This window comes from Typopeltis vanoorti, chromosome 9 (genome assembly GCF_054136105.1).
Source record: "Typopeltis vanoorti isolate ZY-2024b chromosome 9, IOZ_Tvanoo_1.0, whole genome shotgun sequence".
Lineage (NCBI taxonomy): Eukaryota > Metazoa > Arthropoda > Arachnida > Uropygi > Thelyphonidae > Typopeltis > Typopeltis vanoorti.
The window spans coordinates 77,136,298-77,158,151 of NC_143557.1; the positions used below are offsets into that span (position 1 = coordinate 77,136,298).

The 21,854-nt window shown below is 34.9% G+C and overlaps 1 protein-coding gene across 1 annotated transcript in view; it reads right to left on the reverse strand.

The window, feature by feature from the left end:
- LOC150103169 (C-Maf-inducing protein-like) overlaps positions 1-21,854 on the reverse strand; it is a 333,561-nt gene that overhangs the window by 10,274 nt on the left and 301,433 nt on the right. The window contains exons 16-18 of the mRNA XM_090397523.1: positions 20,046-20,192; positions 11,814-11,919; positions 8,291-8,361 (exon numbers count right to left, since the gene is read on the reverse strand). Of these exons, the coding sequence (XP_090253649.1) occupies positions 8,291-8,361; positions 11,814-11,919; positions 20,046-20,192 (324 nt within the window). The remainder of the gene's footprint in view (positions 1-8,290; positions 8,362-11,813; positions 11,920-20,045; positions 20,193-21,854) is intronic.

Consider the following 21,854-nt stretch of genomic DNA (forward strand, 5'->3'; position numbering starts at 1 on the left):
TTTCTTTTTTGAAATGGGTTGGATATATGCTTGCTTTTATGTGTTGGGATAGGTGCTAGCTGAGTATAGAAGAATGAAGAGATGACATATGAGTGGTGTTAGTTCTGAAGCACAATGTTTGAGTAGAAGTTGCATCTGTTGGCCTTTGTGAAGGACAAGAGGTGAATATGAAGCTGGATGTTTTGGGCAGAATTTGAGGATGAAGATAATTTCTGTGACTCACTCAAAAGAGCAGAAGTAATAGCCAAACTTCTCTTGATAATTAACTTCATAAGCATAGTAGTTCTAGAAGTCATTCACTTGGTACCATTGTAGTACTAAAGGACCCCTTGGAACGACCACTATACAAAGGGGGACATCCTGTGAGAGTGGAACCTTGCATAAGGTTGTGATGCAAATTGCTGAGAGATGACCTCTGCATTGTATCTGGTCAGAAAAGGTCAAGGATATCAGAAAAGTGGATATCAGGAATTGGAGTAAGTAGATGTATAATTTTCATCAGATCATTGCTTATAGCAAAAATTTGCACATTGCATTCAGCTTGATTGGAGTTGTGGACATTAAGGTCACCTAGGAAGATGACTTCAGTATTTGGATAGCTGGATTGGATTGCAGATAGTCGAGCTTTGTGAAGAGGTCCAAGTGGTTCTCGGAGTTTGGAGACTGGCAAAAGCAGGAGATTCTAAATTTGACATTCCCTGGTAGGCAATTGTCAGATTGCATAAATTTGTGTGCAATCTGACATGAATCATGATATCACTGAAAGTGGACTTGGGGATTGATGTAACTGCAATCTTATGCCACAGATATTTGTAAATGTGGATGGGAAAGTGATTTTTTAGGGATTTTGATATGTTTGAATGGATTAGTGCTTGACAGTGCTTTTCCACATAACAACTACTCAAATTCCCTCTCTAAGCCCAACCTAGGAGAGTAGATATCAGCTGATGGGTTTTGGGCCTGTATACTATCTGGTGGCCAGCCTGCAGTACCACCATTTTTACCTATGTACCCTTTAAATGGAGGGGGGGTTCTGGGTTTCTATGTTTGGACCCCCCCACTTGAGAGAGAGAGAGAGACAGACTACAAATTAATTAAATTATCACACCAATATTTCACTTTGGCTAGCAAGGCATTTTCATGTGCACATCAGCAGGACAAATACAGACAGCATAAAACAGCAGATCCTACAGTCCTAATTAACACCCTCTGTGCAACATGAAGTAACCAGGTTGATGTAGAGCAATGGCAGATTCTAGAAATAGTCTCTCTCAGATTTATACTTCTGTATAAAAGAGAGATTTTTCCCCGGATCCAGTGTATGGTCTTGCATCTGGAACAGCTGTAGTGCAGATAATAGTGTTTGTATTCTTCCAGATAGATGTTAGTTTCTTCCAGTCTATTTAAGGGATGCCATGGCACATGAATGATTTTGACAATGCAGGTTATCTTTTGGTAAGTGGATAAGGATAGCTTATATCTTTTTGTATGGCTTGAAGAAAGTTTGCATATTACACCCTTTCACATTACAAATGGAATTCTTTTCCAAGATACCTCAGGGTTTACGTAGTGGATTTTTTTTTTTTTTTTTTTTTTTTTTTTTTTTGCTGGAGAAGAAATCTGATTTGGGGTGATGGTGATTGTGGGACTCTGAAGCCATTGGCCAAAAACATGTCCCAGATGTGTTAGATTTCAGTGTAGATGGTTCAAGCTCTATTTGCTAAGGTTTTGATAACACTGTTTTTTGTACACAGAAAACAATAACTGTCTACATTTCCTTATCACCCACTTGAGATATGTTTACAGAAAATTTACCTGTATTGGAAGGTATGTCCATCATCATTCCTCTCAGCAGTACAGTGTTATCATAACCTTTGCAGAAAGCATTAGAACCATCTCCTCAGACGACACTAGCTTCTCCACTGATAAACACATCTGGGACACTTTTTAAGGTAATAACATTATTCCCTTCATAAAATCAACCAAACTCTCCTTAGAACACAAAAAATGCATAATAACTCATTTTTTCCTTTCATGTTAAACTCAATGGTCTGTCAGCTAAGTAAGAGGGTTTTTTTTTTTTTTTGAAATTTAATGCAGTGATAGGGCAGTTAATCCTATCTGCATAGTGTATAATGGTTGTTAACAATATGTGTTATTTTGGTTGGTTCCTGTTTTCCAGGAGGAGGAGGAAAACAGGAACCACTGCTGTGAGACTGTAAAAAGCACTAATAACAGTTCTTCATGTCATCATGTCAGGATTCAAACCCAGGTCTTTCCAACCAAAGGTATAGTTGAAACTGACTGAGCAACACAGGCTCCTTGACCACATGTCAGAAACAAATATTTTCCTGCAATAGTCAGATGCTTCACTACAACAAAGACCTGCTTTTCAGTAAAATTCTTTAGATAGCCTTTTGCTGTTTAACACTGAAGTATCCTTCCCTCTCTCAATCCTTACCGCTATCTCTTAAAGCAACAGAAGGCAGTAAAAAAGAGTAATCCAATCTAACTTCCTTTAGAAATAAAACCACTTCACTTAATGAACCTTCCATCTTATCTTTCTTTAATATGCTTACATATTAGGAATGTTCTCTATGTTCCAAAAGTTCTTAATAATACATTGTTGCTTTTCTTTAAAAGTACTTTATTTCCTGTTCATTCTCGTTGCACTTGCAGTAATCGTATTTTTCCATACGAGACTAAAAAAAAAGTTCTTTGCTCCTGCAATCTCTGTTCTCTTTAGTAACTCGCATTTCTGTTATTGATTCAGAGAGAGACCAGTAATGAGGCAGCATCTTTTTCGCGCATGCTCTGAACAGCTCCTAATCACCATTTGAATTCTGTGCAGTGTAAGTACACAACAGGTGTTCAGAACACAACTATTTTTTATAAAGATTGCATTTTTGAAAATTATGGAGACAACGTGTTTGAAAAAAACTTTAGTTTAATATAACTAAAATCTACATTCGACCTTTATGTCAAGGTCATCTTCTGCAGCATACAACTATACACAGAAAACAACTACACTACAATCAGACTGATTTGTTAAAGACACTGACCAACCGCTACAACAATTGTTGGCCTGACCTCTGGTGGAAAAAAAAAAAAAAATTTATACATCAACGCTAGAGTCCTATTATTAGTGTTATCTGTTGGTTGTAGAAATACGTTGAGCACAACAACAAGTATCTATCTATATACAGATACTTGTTGTTGTGCCCAATGTATCTAATAACAGTTCTTCATGTCATCATGTCAGGATTCAAACCCAGGTCTTTCCAACCAAAGGTATAGTTGAAACTGATTGAGCAACACAGGCTCCTTGACCACATGTCAGAAACAAATATTTTCCTGCAATGGTTAGATGCTTCACTACAACAAAGACCTGCTTTTCAGTAAAATTTTTTAGATTGTTGTTGTGCCCAATATATTTCTACAACCAACAGATAACACTTATAATAGGACTCTAGCGGTGATGTATAATTTTTTTTTCCCCACCAGATGTCAGGCCAACAATTGTTGTAGCGGTTGGTCAGTGTCTTTAACAAACCAGTTTGATTGTAGTGTTGCTTGTTTTCTGTGTATAGTTGTATGCTCCAGAAGATGACCTTGACATAAAGATCGAAACGTTGAATGTAGATTTTAGTTATATTAAACTAAAGTTTTTATTCAAACACGGTAGTTGTCTCCATAATTTTCAAAAATGCATTCGGATCACCGTGTAAGCTTAAAAGAAAGGATAAATGAATTGCATCTGGCTATATGTTCTAAACTACAATTAGATAAATACTGTTATCTTTAGTAAAAAAAAAAAGTTAAGAAATGCTAGATAAATTCTAAGCACAGATTACTACTGTAGTAATGGTAGTAATCTATTATTCTTCCTACTGCATGTCACATAGTGGAAGAATTTTTTTTTTTTTCCTTCTTTTGCCTGACTAGCCAATCTCTTCTTGCACTTGCATTTTATATTCCTCATACATCTGATTCCTATTGACTATCTTGGATCTTCTCCACACTGTGTGCTTGATTTCATGTGTGCACTACTTAATTCTTGATATCCAGTTGTATATTACAGCCACATATCATTCACTGCTGGACATGTGCCAAGGAAAGGGTCAGAGGAATGTGCTGTTGCCCTTGACATTACCAAGGCTTTCGATCATGTTTGGCATCAAGGTCTGCTTTGCAAACTGCCTTCCTTTGGTCCACCTGCCATCCTCTGTAAATATCCAGGTTTTTCTCGCTCTGGTCATTCATGGCATGTTGTAGTGGATGGTATCCAGGGCTGTGTTCTCTCACCTACCCTCTTTCTCTACACTCGATCACTAAATATCCTATCCATAGTTTTGCCAACAATAGCACTCTTCCCTCATTCTCAGTAACACACATCACCAGACAGGATGAACTCTTTCTCCTTGGAATGTCATTTTTCTGCAACCTGTATTGACAAACACATCACAGCAATAGCTTTGTCAGCTTCTAAAAAATAGGCATTCTTTTCTGCGCAAGAAGCTATTTTACACCCGCCCAGCTATTAACCCTATTTAAATCCATCCTTGGCATACTGTGCATATTGGAGTGATGCATCTAAAACCTCCTTAAAAATTCTTCATGCTGTCCAGAGGAGAGCATTTCGGTTCATAGATGACCCTTTCCCCACAGGCTCACTTCAACCTTTATCTCAGACACAATATTTCAGCTCTGTCTCTCTTATAAAGACACTTCCATGAACACTGCCCCAGTGAATTGACAAATATTCCTCCATTTGTATCCATCCCTTTATAGTACAACTGCAAACTCATCGAACTTGCTTCTCTTCTTTCTCAACCCACATATATTGCTTGTGTCAGATGCATCCTAAACAATTCCTATACTCTGTTGGCCTCTTTCCACATAGTTCACTGCTTAGCTTTCCATAATCACACTTGACAGTAATCCCCCCCCCATGCCAAACAAGTACTTCAATCATTCTCATAAGCAGTGTTGAAACCTCATGCTTCCATTCTTCTTGTTTCCATACACTACCTCCTCCTCTTTTAAATCCACATTCCAGTAATTAAAATCTTCCCTAGGATCACTTTCCCTTTACTGCACAACTAATGTCCCTATATTCCTAGACCTGACACATATTTCTCTTTTTCACTTCCACTCGTATTGTCAAAATTCCTCTGTTATATAGTACTCCTCATGTTTTCTTTTTCTGAAAGACTATATCCCTTAATTTCTACTATCTTCAGTCATCTCTGAGCTCCCTTATTCCTGATATTGATTGCATTAGTATACAAACATAACAGTCACTCTCTTTGAGGTCATTCCAAATCATCACTAGCTATTATTGTAAATTTCTTTTCTTCTACTCCCATGTCCTTGTACCTCTATTTTTATTCAAATCCTTCTCATTTTTGTGCCCATTTTTTCCCCCCATCTGCCAAGTCATTTATCTCACAGTGCCTGGATAATATTCATCCTATTCTTCACCACATCTCCAATGCCGTATAATCATTTTTGACACTTTCTCCATCTTGCTTCATTTCACTAACTCTTACCTAAGTCCTTCCATGCTGTTTTTATTACTATAATTAGCCATTTTATTTTCAAAAAGTGAATAAAAGATGACAATGTTCATACTCAGATGGCATAAAATCAAGGACTTCCCTTGAATACCATATTCATTTGCACGGCAAGAAGCTGTTAAGAGCCTTGATTACACCTACCTACCTACCTACCTACTACAGTACCCCCCCCCCTCCACCTAATTTCATCATCAATCTCTGATATGTACCCTTGAGGAGGGAAGGTTATAGGATATTACGATAGTACAGTAAACTCTTGATTTAATGGACTATTAGGGGATAAGGATTGTCTGTAAAATTGAAAGTTCATTAAATCGTGAATCTTAGGAATAGTATTGAAAATAAAACACTTTCAGTGGTACGGTATTAACATTTTTTTATGTAAATACCATTTTACTAAGGATTGGGCTTGAAAAAAGCATCGAGTTTCTGTGCTATTGTCAAGTTTACTTGTTTTCTTTTAACCCCAAAAATGTTAACTGATATTAATAACAGTTTAACTAAAAATTACTCCTGCAACAGCCTAAACACCACATGCTTTGCACTAACAATGCTACTGAACCCAAAGCACATGCACGCGCGCGCGAACTATTATGAGTATGCGTGAATGTATCCGAAGACATAATTTATAAACACTGCTGATCGCTTCCGATTAACCATCATATTATTTATTTCATTATCTGTATTTATTTGTCAAATTATGTCTGTTGAATTTACTGTACTACATAAAAAGTTTACACTACTAATAACTTCTTATTTACAGTTTTAATCCAAGTTAGTCAAATCTTATGTTTCAGTCATCAAAGGCACTTATAGCTGCATCCTGGCAAAAACACTTGTTTTCTTAAATTTTAATTGTCCATTAGACCCAAGATTAGTTCTGTTCACTCTCTTAATTTTTCTTAGCACTATCATATCATGGCCTGGCTGGTCGAGTGGTTAGTGTATCTGCTCTCCCGGCATGGGTGTTGGTGTGGTTGCAGTCAGTTGGTGGAGACAGAGTTGTAGAGCAGGTGCCCTCTCCTCGATGAGTCCTTGGACTCCCTGGAGGTGTCAAATAATAATATCATCTATGGTCTTCAATCTTCAATGAACTATTTTATTTCTACTCCAACTCTCAGATCCATAACAGCTAGTGTTTTGACTAAATATATTCAAGTTTTTATTATTGCTGATTTTCATACCAAATTTGTTACAGTAGTTATCAATTTGCCGACTTGGAATGGATTTATTTAAGAGTATAACATCTGCATAAAGTAAAGAGATGAAATTGTCATCTTCAACGTGATCCATACAGATGATGAACAGTGGAGATAATGTGTACCCTTTGTCTCACACCTGATTCAACATCAAACCATCTTTCCATACCTCTAACTACTAACTTGAAAGTCAAATATAGACTGTATCAATTCATATAATTGTAGTGTTTTTTTTTTAACAGCTTTTTTCCCTTAGTAAGTTATCATATGCCTTATCTAGATCTACAAAACACAAATCCTAGTTATATTGCTTGATTTTCAACTATTTCTCTTAAAATGAAAATATAATTCTAAAAAAAACCTCCATTTGGACTGAATCCAATTGTTCTCTCATTTCACAATATTTCTCGGCCTCTTCTCAAGTAAACTTACACACATCTTATTGAGTAAAAATACTCCTCTATACAGATGGTATTATGAAAGCTGAAATTTAATCTTCTTGACCATTGCCTTCTGAATTATGGAGTGTTACCATTGTAAAACTTTTATACTACCATATTTGAACATTTCTGGTGAATATCATCTACTCCAGCTGCCTTTCCACATTTCAGGTTTTTTTTGTTACTTCAAGTATCATTGTATTCCCGATTGCATTTCTCTTGAATATTTTCTGTCACTCGTTGCTTCAGATATCTGGATATTCAGTTTTCATATTACTTTTATCATCTTTGATTCCTTTGACAGTGCTTTTTTCAATAGCCAGCCTCTAGAGCATTTTGCTATCTTCCTGATATTTGTCTTCCCCTGACTTTGGTTTATCTACTTTTACACACTCTTTGCTTTCTTACTTTTTTCTTTATTCTCTTGGAGCAGAAGCTGACTTGTGTGCTAAACATTTTCTAATTCTATCTTTTCATAATTACAAGACATCAATCAAAAGCATAGAATATCACAAATGTATGCATGGATTTATTTATGAATAAACAATACATAGGTTTGATGTCCATATGCTAACCAGTCTTAATGACAATCACTTCCCTTTATGGGAAAAGCCCACTATCTTGTAAACATTGTGAGATTCACAGTACGGTACAGTTCCATACTAATCATGACAGCAATATTATAACTGTTATTCTTAAACCAGCTTGGTACAAACTTTGTTTTCAGATACCGAACATCTTGTTGCATGGAAGGGAAAGTTCGACAGAATTATCATGTTAGTAGCATGAAAGCAGAATTGTTTAGAATGTCAACATAAGATATGGACATAAAGTTCCAAATATTTCTGATAGTACAGAATATTTGAAAGTATTCAGCATATACACTGAATATGAACATATAACAGTTCTGTCCTAGTCTATGGTACCATTACTGTAACAAGATTATTTAAGTATCAAACAGATTAAAGAAAACAAAAAATAGAAATGAGTAAAGCATTTTTATGTAACTGAAACAGATCAGTTTTTATCAAGATAAAAATTAATAAATCAAGATTTTATTTTTATTAAATACCTTTAATCCTTCAAATGTTTGTGCAGACAGACTAGTGCTATTAAGATTCAATTTCCTTAGATTTTTCATGGCTATTAAAATAAAGAAGTTTAGAAAAGGTATTTATATTGATATTGGCAAATTGTTCAAATAACATTTTTTTAAAGTATCAGTTTCATAGCTCAACTACAGTGATATTTTCTTTCCAGTTAAAAACTTAACTAAGTCACTTTTGAGATCAGAAGTGCGAATCTTTCTATATCATTAAAGAAATTTAATACTAATGTATAAATTCCCTGAAGCTGTTTCGTGTCACTCCCAATTCAAATAATTACAAAAAACAGCAAAGCTCATTGGATGATGGAGCTATCCTGCTCTCCAGCCAACGACTAAATTAGATCTCAATTTAAAAAAAAAAAAATTATATTAAAAATAGTTAAGACATACCTGGTCATTTAATTTTAGAAGGTAGATATGAGAAGATATACTGAATATGCATATACAATAGCCAAAAATGGGGAAAAAAAATCATGAATCAATGGACTATAGATTTTGAAAGATTAAGAATTTAAAACTAATAAAAACAAGAGCAGCAACGTAAGTCTTCTTTCATTCAGATGTTAACTAATAGTTGTTCAGAAATTTCCTACAAAATCAGTAACTTACTCAACTTTATATCTCTAAAAAAAAAAACAAAAAAAACATGCTTCCTTAAGTTTACTAATAGAATTTGATTATATGAACAACTGCATACATAAGTGTTGTGACCGAAAGTTTTTTTTCCTCTCCCTCCTTGTTTGGAATGAATAGCTAAAATCATCCAATTTGAGAAATTACAAGTTTAAAGTTGAGCACATGGCTGCTAAAGCAATCTAAAACATCTGGAAAGTAAAAAGATCAGAATATTTTGTGGAACACTCTGATTATTTCAGAAAGTACACACCTAAGTGCTAAGTTGGTGAAGATAGTGTGCACATTATTCCCTTGGAATATGAGGTTGGTTGATAATATCAATGTTTGTGGTAAATGACTTTGACACTTTTGAAAACCGATTTCATTCCAGAGCTCTTTTCAATTTATCCCAAGACAGTACATTAAGCATCAAAGTCATTCACCACAAACATTGATATTATCAGCCAACCTCATCTATCCAAGGGAATAATGTGCACACTATCTTCACCAACATAGCAGGATCAGCAGAATTTGTGGAAATGCATCAATTGGTACCAAAACAAGCTAACAAGCTTAGTTGCAATGATATCTAGAAAAATGTCTGCCAATTTCGGGGCAAAATGTTTACAAAACTTAAAAATTCAAATGCACAAAATCAGTGAGTCAATTGAAGTGAAACCACACTTTACTTTCATAACAGATCAGTTTAAAAATAACATCTGCTGTGCAGTTAGTAAAAATTCAACAGTTCAGTCCACTTTGAGCTGTTTCCAGAAATCTTCATTGCTAATCTATTCTCAACAACTAGAGCAAATGCATAGTGTCTATTTGCGATTCCACAAGTACACCCACCCACACAGCAATTTGGATGCAATAAAAAAAAGGATCGGTAATCGAAATTCTTCAACATGTAGTTCAGACTTGGCACCATTTGATTACCATTTGTTCCAATCCATGATTTACTTCCTGTATGACTTATGACCAGCACTTCAATGTTGGGAAGTTTACAATGGATGTCTAGAGTTTCTACCTCCAAGTATCAGACTTGATACTGCAGAGAGTTTATTCAAATGCTTGCAGTGAGCTGATCAAGATCATAAACATAATGACTTTATATTTTGTTGAGTAATTTACTTTTATTGATCATAAAAGTCAAATATTTCAGGTTAATAACGATTCCTTCATTAGTGATATAAAAAAACAAACAAACATATGTCCTTCCAAGATTATGTGTCAACAACATGGTGTGCTTTGCATGACTTATGCAGATTATAGTATTTGTTGTTTGCTAAGTTTCTTCTCCACCGATTTTGTGCATTTGGATTGTTAAGTGAACTCAATTTTTATGAAATTATTTTCATAAATCATAAATCATTGCTGTTGCAATGGAATATTTTACCCAAATGTTCCTTTAAGTTTTGAAGTCTCTTTCAATTCTACATTTTCTCCAGTCACATGCCAACCACCATAGCACTCTTTATCTCTCATGCTGTTTGTTCACATAAGATAACACTCATGTGTAGGGATCCCATGCATCCTGGTTTGCCCGGGACAGTCCCGGCATTCTGATATGTTTAGTTCAGGAAGCTAAATGTCCTGGATTTTTTAGAATATAAAAATATTAACATTTCTAATAAGAATAAGTACAAGTCGTAATATTTTTGGGTGCTTTTAAAAATGTATGTTTACAAAACAAAAAGCAGAGACATTTATTTTGTAGTTCGGTGAATTACCAGAATGTTAGAATTTTGGGAAAACGATTTAGTTCCATGCATTTCATTCAGCCGGAGAAAAGAATGTCAGAATGAGGGAGACAGTCGCCCAACTGTATGTTTAACTAATCGCAACCACAGCATCTATTTCGTTCGTCTGGTCGGCCGTAAATTTTTAGCAATCTTTTGTCTCAAGCTTAGTTCGTATAGCGTACGATTTCCGACGGTCCGTAATGTTTGTGAATATTAATGCACCACGATAGTTCATTTTCTTTCAACCAATGAGAAACATTTTGGACTGTCGGATATCGTACGCTATGCGAACGAAACTTCACGCGTCAGGCTCTAAATTGTTTTTATATATCGCTACAGGGTATGTGATATAACCTAGTCTTGAACTGTTCATTTCGTATTCTTGTATTAATTGTGAATATTGTATTTTTTAAATACATAAAGTTATACTGTTTATTACAAAATGCCCAAAAGAAAGTGTAATTTCAATGAAAAATTGAAGGATCTTTTTCCTTTCATTTTCGTCTATGTGTTTATATTTCATATACTTATTAATGTTTGATTTAAGTGTTGTTATTAGGATTCTATTTATTTGACATATGTATAAACATTTGTTATCTACATTAATAATTCAAATTCAAATAAATATTTAATTTTTTTATTTTAAAATACATAATGTTAACGAATAAAATTTCTCTTAACCCTTAATTCTACAAAATTTATCGTGTCCCGGTTTTTTGTTTTCAAAAAATGGGATCCCTACTCGTGTGGGACTTGTAAACAGCATGAGAGATAAAGAGTATCATTAGTAGTTGGCAAGAAACTGGATCATTTGTTGACTGGAGAAAATGTAGGTATGAACTGAAAGTGACTTCAATTTTTCATACTATAAATTATGAAAAATGTATATCACCATTTGGTTATTCATTGGTCTTCATGGTGTAGCATGCAAAAATAACATTTTGATCATAGTCTGCTGACCAGGATGACTATCCCTGCAACAGTTGCTTCAACTAGCAAGTCACATTCTCAATAAGGAACTTAAAAACGAGTGTTTGGAGAAGATATATGTGCTATTCACCAGCTTCTTAAGTCTTTGAAGATATCAAGCTTAAAGGTAAAAATTTAATTATTAACATAAATCTTACCAGCTAAAGACACCAATCCTTTATCTGTCACTGGTGTCTCACACAAATTCAGCACCTGAAGCTTATGTAGATGCTCAGAGATCAATTGGAGTCCTACATCTCCAAACTATAAAATGAAAAGATAGCTATTTACAATAAGGCAGTTAAAAATTTGCCTATTAAATGTTATTCATAACACATTTCCTTCTGACATAGATATCAGACCATTATATTAAATATACTACTATATATATCAAGGATAATACAGTATGATAATAATAGTGAAATCTTTCAAAGGGAGGAAAGAGATATTAGTATTTAAGAAAGAAAGATATGACTAGAGAAATGAGTACCGTAATAATGAATTTTTTGATAATAAATCTTTCTCCTTTCATTTATATAGCAGTCACATCATATTCCATGTTTTTTAAGTGGAAAAAACATAGTCTGTCAGTACAGAAAAACTGACAGACTCCCAGGAAAGAGCAATTCTTTAAATATCTCTGAAATATTGCATCATATTTACATTTTGTAATTAAAATAAATTAACAATTATCACAAAATAAAAGGGAGTTATTACTTAATTATTAGAAATACTTTTATTATTTAAAAAAAAGTATGACGGTACTACACTATTGTATAAAATCCCAGCCTTGTATTAACTTATATTACACATATACAGTCCCAAGTGAAGGAATATGAAGGTGGGACTTATATATAATGTCAAATGTATGTGAGGAAATTTCAGCATCTAGTTTCCACTGAACTCCAGAATTAATAATTTCATTTTATAACTGTTGTAAAAACAAAAACCAACATGTGAAACATTCAGACTGCAAAAAAATAATTCCTAGTTATTATTATGTGACACCTCCAAGGAGTCTGAGGACTTGTTGTGGGATGACACTGCCACACACACACACACATCTCACTGTCTCCCCTACTGTACATAACTACTATCAATGCCATCTACTGGTCACCACCAACAGTATTTATTGTCTGTAAGTTGCATGTGTTCTGATAGCTAGGAAGAGAAAGAAGAGACAAAGAACACACTGACACGTTCTTTTCATAGATTTATTGTATAATCTACCATTATCTGTATGGTAGGCCTTTTTCCGTATGCTTGTTGGTTGGTTGAATGTTTCTGCTCTCCAATCAATAGGGTGCAGTTTTGCATTGAGCATGGATGTCTGTGAGTTTAGGCAGAAGATGAATTTCATCACCCAGCATGAGACCACTTCCCTATTTACTGGAAACCTGAAGTAGCTTGAAAAAGTTTATTTGGTTGCTACAGGAGGATTCCTGGACTTAATTAATGTTAAAAAAATAATAAAATCCTTAGCCCATCTGTATTATTCATTCATATGGTGATTCAACGGCCGTGAGCCCCTTTTACGGGGAGGTATGGCATCACCTCAATCTCCCCCCCCCCATTTTATCCGAGCTTGGGATAGGCATAGCTGACAATTCAGACCTATGGCTGGAGGGATTGTCTTAAGTATTCCTGACTGTATCCGTGTGTGTTCACTGGGCCAGTTTGCGGGATGAAAAACCCCAGATAAACTGGGGGTTTTCATGGGGGGGGGAACCCTGCTGTCCACGCCCAAGACCGGCTAACTTGGCTATGGCTGAGGAAGATCTTGAAAGTTTATTTTTCACTTGGTTAGACTATAATAAATTTAGTTTAATCCTTTATCCAATTGTGAGCAAACAAAGTTTGCACCTGAAAGTATCTTCAGGACTGGGGTATGGTAGTAACAACACTGGGCAACTCCTTGCAAAGGTGGAGCAAGCTTACGGGAATCAACCTAGGACACTCATTCCTCAGGCATATGGTTGCGATTAAACTAAATTTATTATAGTCTAACCAAGTGAAAAATAAACTTTCAACATCTTTCTCTAAATCCAGAGTAATTTAATAAAAAAGGTGGCACACCTTTTGGCAACTCCTATAGGTAGAGATGGCCTTGCTATTGCTTATGCCTGGTATCTCCATATCTGGGCCTGGCTCCCACTGAAGAGACCTCAATAAAGGTCGAAACTAGTCTGGGTAGTGGCCCTTCCCTTAATGCATAACATTATACATATCCACAAGGAGATGGGTTTGGCATTATGGGAGATACTGAGATAGGAGTGATATAAGCTTGCTCCACCTTTGCAACGAGTTGCCCAGTGTTATACTACCTTACCCCAGTCCTGAAGATACTTTCAGTCGCAAACTTTGTTTGCTCACACTTGGATAAAGGATTAAACTAAATTTATTATAGCTGAGGAAGATCCTTAAGCTCCTCACATTGTCGACAGGAATCAACCTAGGACACTCATTCCTCAGGCATGTGGTTGCGAAGCGCACAGCCACTAGGCTAACCGTGCAGACATCCACATTATGACTGTACTATGGGTTTACACAAACCTTTCATGGTTGGTTTCACATTTAACAAAAAAAATTAATATACATGAAGATCATACAGTTTAAGAGATTTGAGATAATTTTTATTACAAATAAACAGTTTCCAAAAAAGACTAAAATTCATATAGTGGATTCTCTGCTCCTGAGCAAAAACCCAGGTATCTCTGACTGGTAACGTATTTACTTGTTACAGTTTTTAACTGTAATTAACATATTGTACAATGTCATATTGGCATTATACCCTTTGGTTATACATATCTGTTAATAATGACTTGTCCTCAAAGGGAATAGGTGAGGCCATTTAGCTAGTGCTAAATGGCCTCTTTTGGAACTCCTGCACAGACAGCTGGCTACACACATACAATGCAGAAGGATTAACTTCCCTATCAAAACATTATTTAGGTCTAAATTAGATTGTGCCATCTTCTTATTTGCTGGTAGCACATAAGGAGAAGATGGCGGATGTCATTAACTAATCCATGTATGCTAAGCATGAAAATAACATTTTCCTTATCACATACAAATTCTTGACAAAATATTATACTGCCAATGCGAGTTTCTGCAGGAACGTTTTAGTATTGGGACCACATTATTATATAATTAGAATTTAATAAAAAGCAATTAAAAACGGACAAGTTTTTTAAGTCATATGACTTACATCATCAGGATACTGGCAACTAAACATTTTACACAACAAAAGCCTGTTAACAATTAATTACACATATTAGATGTTTTTGATAACTTCACAACTGTAACATATAATTGATAAACCAGAATACAAACAATTAGCAAATTTGTTACTGTATGCACGTTGGAACATTGCTAGCTGTTATCACGTTCTGTAGCATCATTCATGTTATATCATAGGTCTGTGGCAGTTAAATTTTTGATGAAAGTAGACCATACTTGATGTAAAATTAAGCCTTGATTTTTATTGCATTGTGTAGAGATCCTAAGCATTTGTGAGGCTTCTTTAAAATAGTTACAGTCAATATATGACCTTTTGTTTTGTTGCCAAAGTACTTGATGGCCAGTAGTAGTTGTGTGGAATGCCAGGCCTGATTTATGCTCTCTTCTTTTTTTGATGTCTTTTACGTGTTCAGACATGTGAATCTTTCCCTACCTTCCTATCTGGCCTACATATCAAATGCCATGAGAGCAATGAATCTCATGGACACCTAATTTTTTTTATGGGGTGATGTGGAGGTTTTGGTAGATGTAGGAATCTTGATTTTTTTTTTTTTTTGTCAAGGTTGTGCTCCACTTTTACATTGTACTCGCAGAGCAACGCAGCCAGTCTGTCTGTGACATTCTTAACGTAAAGCAGTGTGATTGCATTCTTGAAATCTCGTTTAAGGGAGTTGATGTATTAAGAATTTTTCTAATCATCTTGGGTTCAAAACCATTAAATGTAGGACTATTCAAACACTGCATGGAAAACACTTTTTTCATATTTCAAGACATGGATTCCTCTCTTTCTCCAGTCTTAGCCAACCTGTATATGGAAAATTTCAAAACTAATGCATTAAAAAAATTATCAGAAGAAACCAAAAATTTGGTTACATTGCATCGATGATATTTTTGTCATTTGGTCAGGAATGGTGGATGAGCTGATTGCTTTCAAAAGATTATCTGAACAACTTGTATCCCAATATAAAATTCACTCTTGAACTAGAACAACTTAATAAATTACCATTCCTTGATATCCTTGCTGAAGTAAACGAGGAAAAAGGTTATCCTTTTCCGTATACAGAAAACCTACCACAATGGGAATATTTTTAAATACCACTTCACACCACCATCCATTGCGAAAGATAGATATAATTAAAACTTTACAAGACATCAAGCACTTCGATTAAAATGAATGAAGAACTGCACTACCTCAGACAGAACCTTGTACTTAATAGTTTTGAACCCAAGACAATTAAAAAAATTCTTAATACATCTCCTGCAACTCTCTTACTTAAACAAGATTTCAAGAATGTAATCACATTTTCTTACATAAAGAATGTCACAGACAAAGTGGCTGCATTGCTCCGTGAGTACAACATAAAAGTGCCTTTTTTACCTTTACAAACAAATATCAAGATTCTGACATCCACATCACCCCATGAAAAAACCAGGTGTCTATGAGATTCATTGATCTTGTGGCATTTGTTATGTAGGCCAGACAGGAAGGCCGAGAGAGAGAGAGAGAAAGAGATCCGCATGTTTGAACATGTAAAAGACATCGAAAAAATAAGAGCATTGCACACAATGACTATTGGCCATCAAGTATTTTGGTAACAAACAAAAATGTCATATATTGGTTGTAACTGTTTTACAAGAAAATTTAAAGAAGCCTCACAAATGCTTAGGATCCCTACTCAATGCAATAAAAATCAAGGCTTAATTTTACATCAAGTATGGTCTGCTTTCATCAAAAATTTAACTGCCACAGACACCTAAGATATAACATGCATGATGCTACAGAACGTGATAACAACTAGCAATGGTCCAACGTGCATACAGTAACGAATTTGCCATTTGTATTCTGGTTTATCAGTTATATATATGTTACAGTTGTGAAATTATTAAAAACATCTAATATGTGTAATTAATTGTTAATAGGCTTTTATTGTGTAAAACTTTTAGGTACCAATACCCCTGATGATGTAAGTCGTATGACTTATGAAACTTGTTGGGTTTTAATTGCTTATTTTTTTTATTAAACTCTTATTTTATATATTCAAATAACATCAATTTTTTTTCTTGCATTTTGAGAGTATTCAGATAGAATTTTCTTTGCTTAAGAAATAAAATTATAGATGAAATGAGTATATAAGTTGTTGAAACATAAACAAGATACTGTGTCCTAAATGCTAGTGGTGTAAATAGTCCAGATATATTTTTCTATATCTGTGGTAGTTTTGTAGTTAAAAATAGGTGACAAAACATATACATTGACTGTCAAAAATGCATACTTTGTATGGAGTCGGTGAAAAATCCTTATGTAAGAGAGACATGGCATAAGAAGAGTGGATGGTGGAAGTAGAAGTGAATATATATATATATATATATATATATATATATATATATATATATATGTATGTATGTGGGGATGATCAGCATAGAAATGGAATAGATTGATTGGGATGTGAGAGGGGAAGTTGAGACAGCAGATTATATGTGGTAGGTGGTGATAAAGGTAATTGGGCAAGGGCAGGTGTGGGGAAATCACAAGCAACAAGTGGTTTGGGTAAGACTGGTTATAGACCTAAAAGTGAACTGCTGTGTTTATTTACAAATGGCAAAAGTATTAGAAATAAGAGATGAAATGGTTTCAGTTAGTTTTTTTACTCCAAAATCGTTGGAATAAGTGAAACACGGTTGAATGAAGATTCAACCATGTTTCACTTATTCAGGGAAAATAGTGGCAATGGCATTGGGATGGATTTAACTGGTGATATTGCAGCTGTTTGCAGATTATGCAAAATTGGAAAAAGCAATACAGATGTTATAGCCTTACTGGATGACTTGGATAGATTGCATGAATCAGCAGTTAAGTATGACAAAACTTTTAAGGAGGTAGATGAGAGATCTGGGAGTGATGGTGGACAAGGACCTGAAATTCAGGGGGCCCACATTGCACAAGTGGTGAAGACATCAGATAATAGCAATCACACCAGGTTTTCACGGTGACAAGGATATGTTAGGATCCAGAGAAGATTCACAAAGATCAGTGGTCTTTAGAATGTGGGGTATGATTGAGACATATAAGTTAGTCAGGGGTTATCAGGTTGACATGGGAGAGGGGGATAAAACAAGAGGCCATCCGTGGAGACTGTATAAGGAGGATGTGAGCAGCAGGTTCTTTACATGGTGAGTGGAATCTATTGCCTGAGTGTGTGTGTGTTGTGAATGTAGACACATTGGATCAGTTTAAGGACTTTGTGTGGACAAACACACAAAGTGGATGAATTTTGTGTGATAGTGTGCCTCCCAGACAGCAGCTTAATGAGCTGCTCTGCACAGGAACTGGTCACCTGAGTGAATGCCAATGACAGACAGTCTAAGTTACCAAAGGAACCATGAAGATCAGATGTTAATAATAATAAAATACAAAAAATTTGTACTTCATTTTTGGAAGCAGCATGGCAAACTTTGGCATAGTAATAAATTATTCAAATGCAAACCCAGTTTGACAAGTTTGGAATTTTACTTTAATAACAGAAGATATTTTTGGTAATGAAACTCAGAAGTCTGATATACACTGCATAAGCACCACAGCATTACAGGGTCATAATCAAAGTGGGATAATATCTCATACAAATTTGCTGTTATTACCTTTTAAGCCAAAATCCTGAAGTTTGTGAACATTAGCATTTCATCATTTATCTCAATGAGAAATGAATGCACTGTTTTCTCAGGACATGTACTTATTAAGCCTCTGTATTCTCACTAGCGCTTCTACTAATGTTCAAAGAGATTCCCATTATTTGTAAATCCTTGACTAAATTGAATAACTGTTGTAATAGATATGGTATGAAGGTCAGCAATAACAAGACAATGAAAATAGGCAGAAGCATTGAAAATGTCAACTGCATTGTGAATGGAGAACCTATAGAGCAAGTAAACATTTCAGCCACTTAGGCAAGATTTTTAGTCAAGATGGTAAATTAAATATGGAAATAGACAAGAGAATCAACAAAGCTTGTATGGTAGGAAGTCAACTGAATAAATTTATATGGAATAAGAGAGAAATTAGTGAAAACTCTAAATTAGCTGTATATAAGACAATGTTCAAACCAATTTTAACTTATGGATCTGAGAGCTGGGTCAGAAGTAAAACACTTGACCAAAGACTAGAGACCACAGATATGAGAGTCCTGAGAAAGATTAGGGGCATAAATAGATGGCATCAATGGCAATATCATATTTAAAACTAGGATATTAGATAAGAACTTGACAATAGATCATATATCCAGGAATGCATTAGTAGAGCCAATCTCAGGGTGGTATGGTCACTTAAAAGAATGAGGAGGAAAGATTAGCAAAACAAGTGTTCTCTGCCAGATTGGTAGGAAAACGACCCAGAGGAAGATCAAGATATTGGTGGATTGATACGGTAAAAAGTGCCTTAGAAGATAGACATATACGAATTGATAATGTTGGAGTCTTGACAGGTAACATACTGATTTGGAGAAAAATTGTAGATAGGTAGTTAGTAATGATGTAAATTTTTCATGTAGTACTATCATATCCTTTACACCCCCTTGAGGGTACATGGCAGGAATTTGATGATGAGATGAGTAAAATTAAAGAAATTTTTATGTCTATATGTGTGGACTTGTTATAGTCATTCATGATAGTAAACATACCAAACAGAACAGAAGAATTAAGAAATTCCAGCTAAGGTCCTTTTAAAACAGTTTGTTAAAAAAAAGTAAACAATGCAAAAGTAAAGTTACAGTGGATCGAAAGTGCTACAGGTACTTTTCACTCACTGTAACAGATTATTCCTTCGATTCCTAAAAGTTTGCTATAATACTGAATGGAGTAACTTAAAGGGACTCAGCTAGAGCAAACAGAACATAAATGCTCACTAAGGTATTCACTAGACAGCAAATCATTCTTATACTAAGTATAACTACAATGATAGATACAATGCCATATAAAGCAAAAATCTCTTGCTTTATATGGCAAACTTCACACCAGAATTGGAGAGAGAGAATCTCTCTCTCAAACACACAGTCATGAAATTGGAATCATTGAAAAATACACTGCAAGAAAAGGCTGCAAATTGTTTCCTTTCACACTTTTGCTCAAAGTATATTTTATGTAATAAAACTTAAAGTTACCTGTGTGGACCAGAGATTGAGGTAGCGTAAAGATGGCAGCTTAATGAGCTGCTCTGCACAGGCACTGGTCACTTGAGTGAATGCCAATGACAGACACTCTAAGTTACCAAAGGAACCACAACTGAGTAATTTTGCTACATCTGCATCCTAAAATAATATAAAAGATATTCAGCTATAATACTTAAGAATAACAATTTACCAGAATATTTAAGAATGAAATTTATTTATTTAGTTTAGGAGAGTTTACAATATGAAGGTGCTGTGTTGTTTAAGATATGACAAGTCAATTTAGATCCTTTCTGATAACTGCATGTGTTCTCCAGCTGGTTGGGTTTGTTTTGTAGAATGAATATTCTCCAGAAAAAATAGTTGAATTACTGAGTGATCACTTTGCAAGAGTATATCATCCTAAACTTGGCTGTTTAAGTCTTAGCACCAGCAGTCCCAAAGGAATGGAAAGAGAGCAAGACAGTCTCCTGTTACATAAAAGCTTCAAGACAGAGGTAGAAAATTATAGAACACTTAATATTAATATTTCAGGAGTGTTGATTACGATACTGGAAATTCAGAACAGGTGCATAAGAATATAATACTCTGTGACTGACAACATAACTTTGTGAAGGGAGGTCTGGTCTTAGTAATTTGTTCACTTTCTACAATACAGGGACAGTTCAGCTGGATAAGGGAAATGACTATTGTTATTCCTAGACTTTGCAAAAACATTTAACAGGATACCACAGAGGCCTATTATATGTTGGAACAAATGTGATTGACATGAATAAGAGAGGCAGCTGATGGAAAAACATTAGAGAATGATATAAACATAATACAGCAATCCCTCGATTAGTGTACCTAATGCGTTCTTTAAAACAGGCACATTAATCGAAAATAATAACCTATGGAAAAAAGTATAATTCGTTCTTCAAATTTCTTTTTTTACCCTTGATTTTTTTATAAAAGAATTAGGGTATGTCTCAGGGCCTAGTTAAAGGAAAACTATGAAGCTGAAAGACAATAAAACATATTCAAAATATAAATCTATTATTCTGGCAGGCATTCTGTTTCTTTTTTTCATATGACTCTTCTGCAAATCTTCCTGCTTCTTTCTTCACAAGGGCCAGTCTCCAAGCATCATCATCATCATCAAATTCCTGCCATGTACCCTCAAGGGGTGTACAGGATATGACAGTACTACATGAAAAATTTACATCATTACTAACTTCCTATCTACAATTTTCCTCCAAATCAGTCTGTTACTTGTCAAAACTCCAACATTATCAGATCTTATATTTCTATCGTCTAAGGCACTTTGTACCGTATCAATCCACCTATATCTTGGTCTTCCTCTGGGTCGTTTTCCTGCGTTCCTGGCAGAGAACACTTGTTTTGCTAATCTTTCCTCTCCCATTCTATTTAAGTGACCATACCATCTGAGATTAGCTCTGCTAATGAATTCCTGGATGCTGACAATGTCAAGTTCTTTCCTAATATCCTCATTTTTAATATGATATTGCCACTGATGCCATCTGTTCACGCCGCTAATCTTTCTCAGGACTCTCATATCTGCGGTCTCTAGTCTTTGGTCAAGTGTTTTAGTTCTGACCCAGCTCTCAGATCCATAAGTTAAAATTGGTTTGAACACTGTCTTGTATACAGCTAATTTAGTGTTCCGACTAATTTCTTTCTTATTCCATATGAATTTATTCAATTGACTTCCCGCCATACCAGCTTTGCTGATTCTGTTGTCTATTTCTATATTTAGTTTACCATCTTCAGTAAAAATTGTGCCTAAGTAGCTGAAATGTTTTA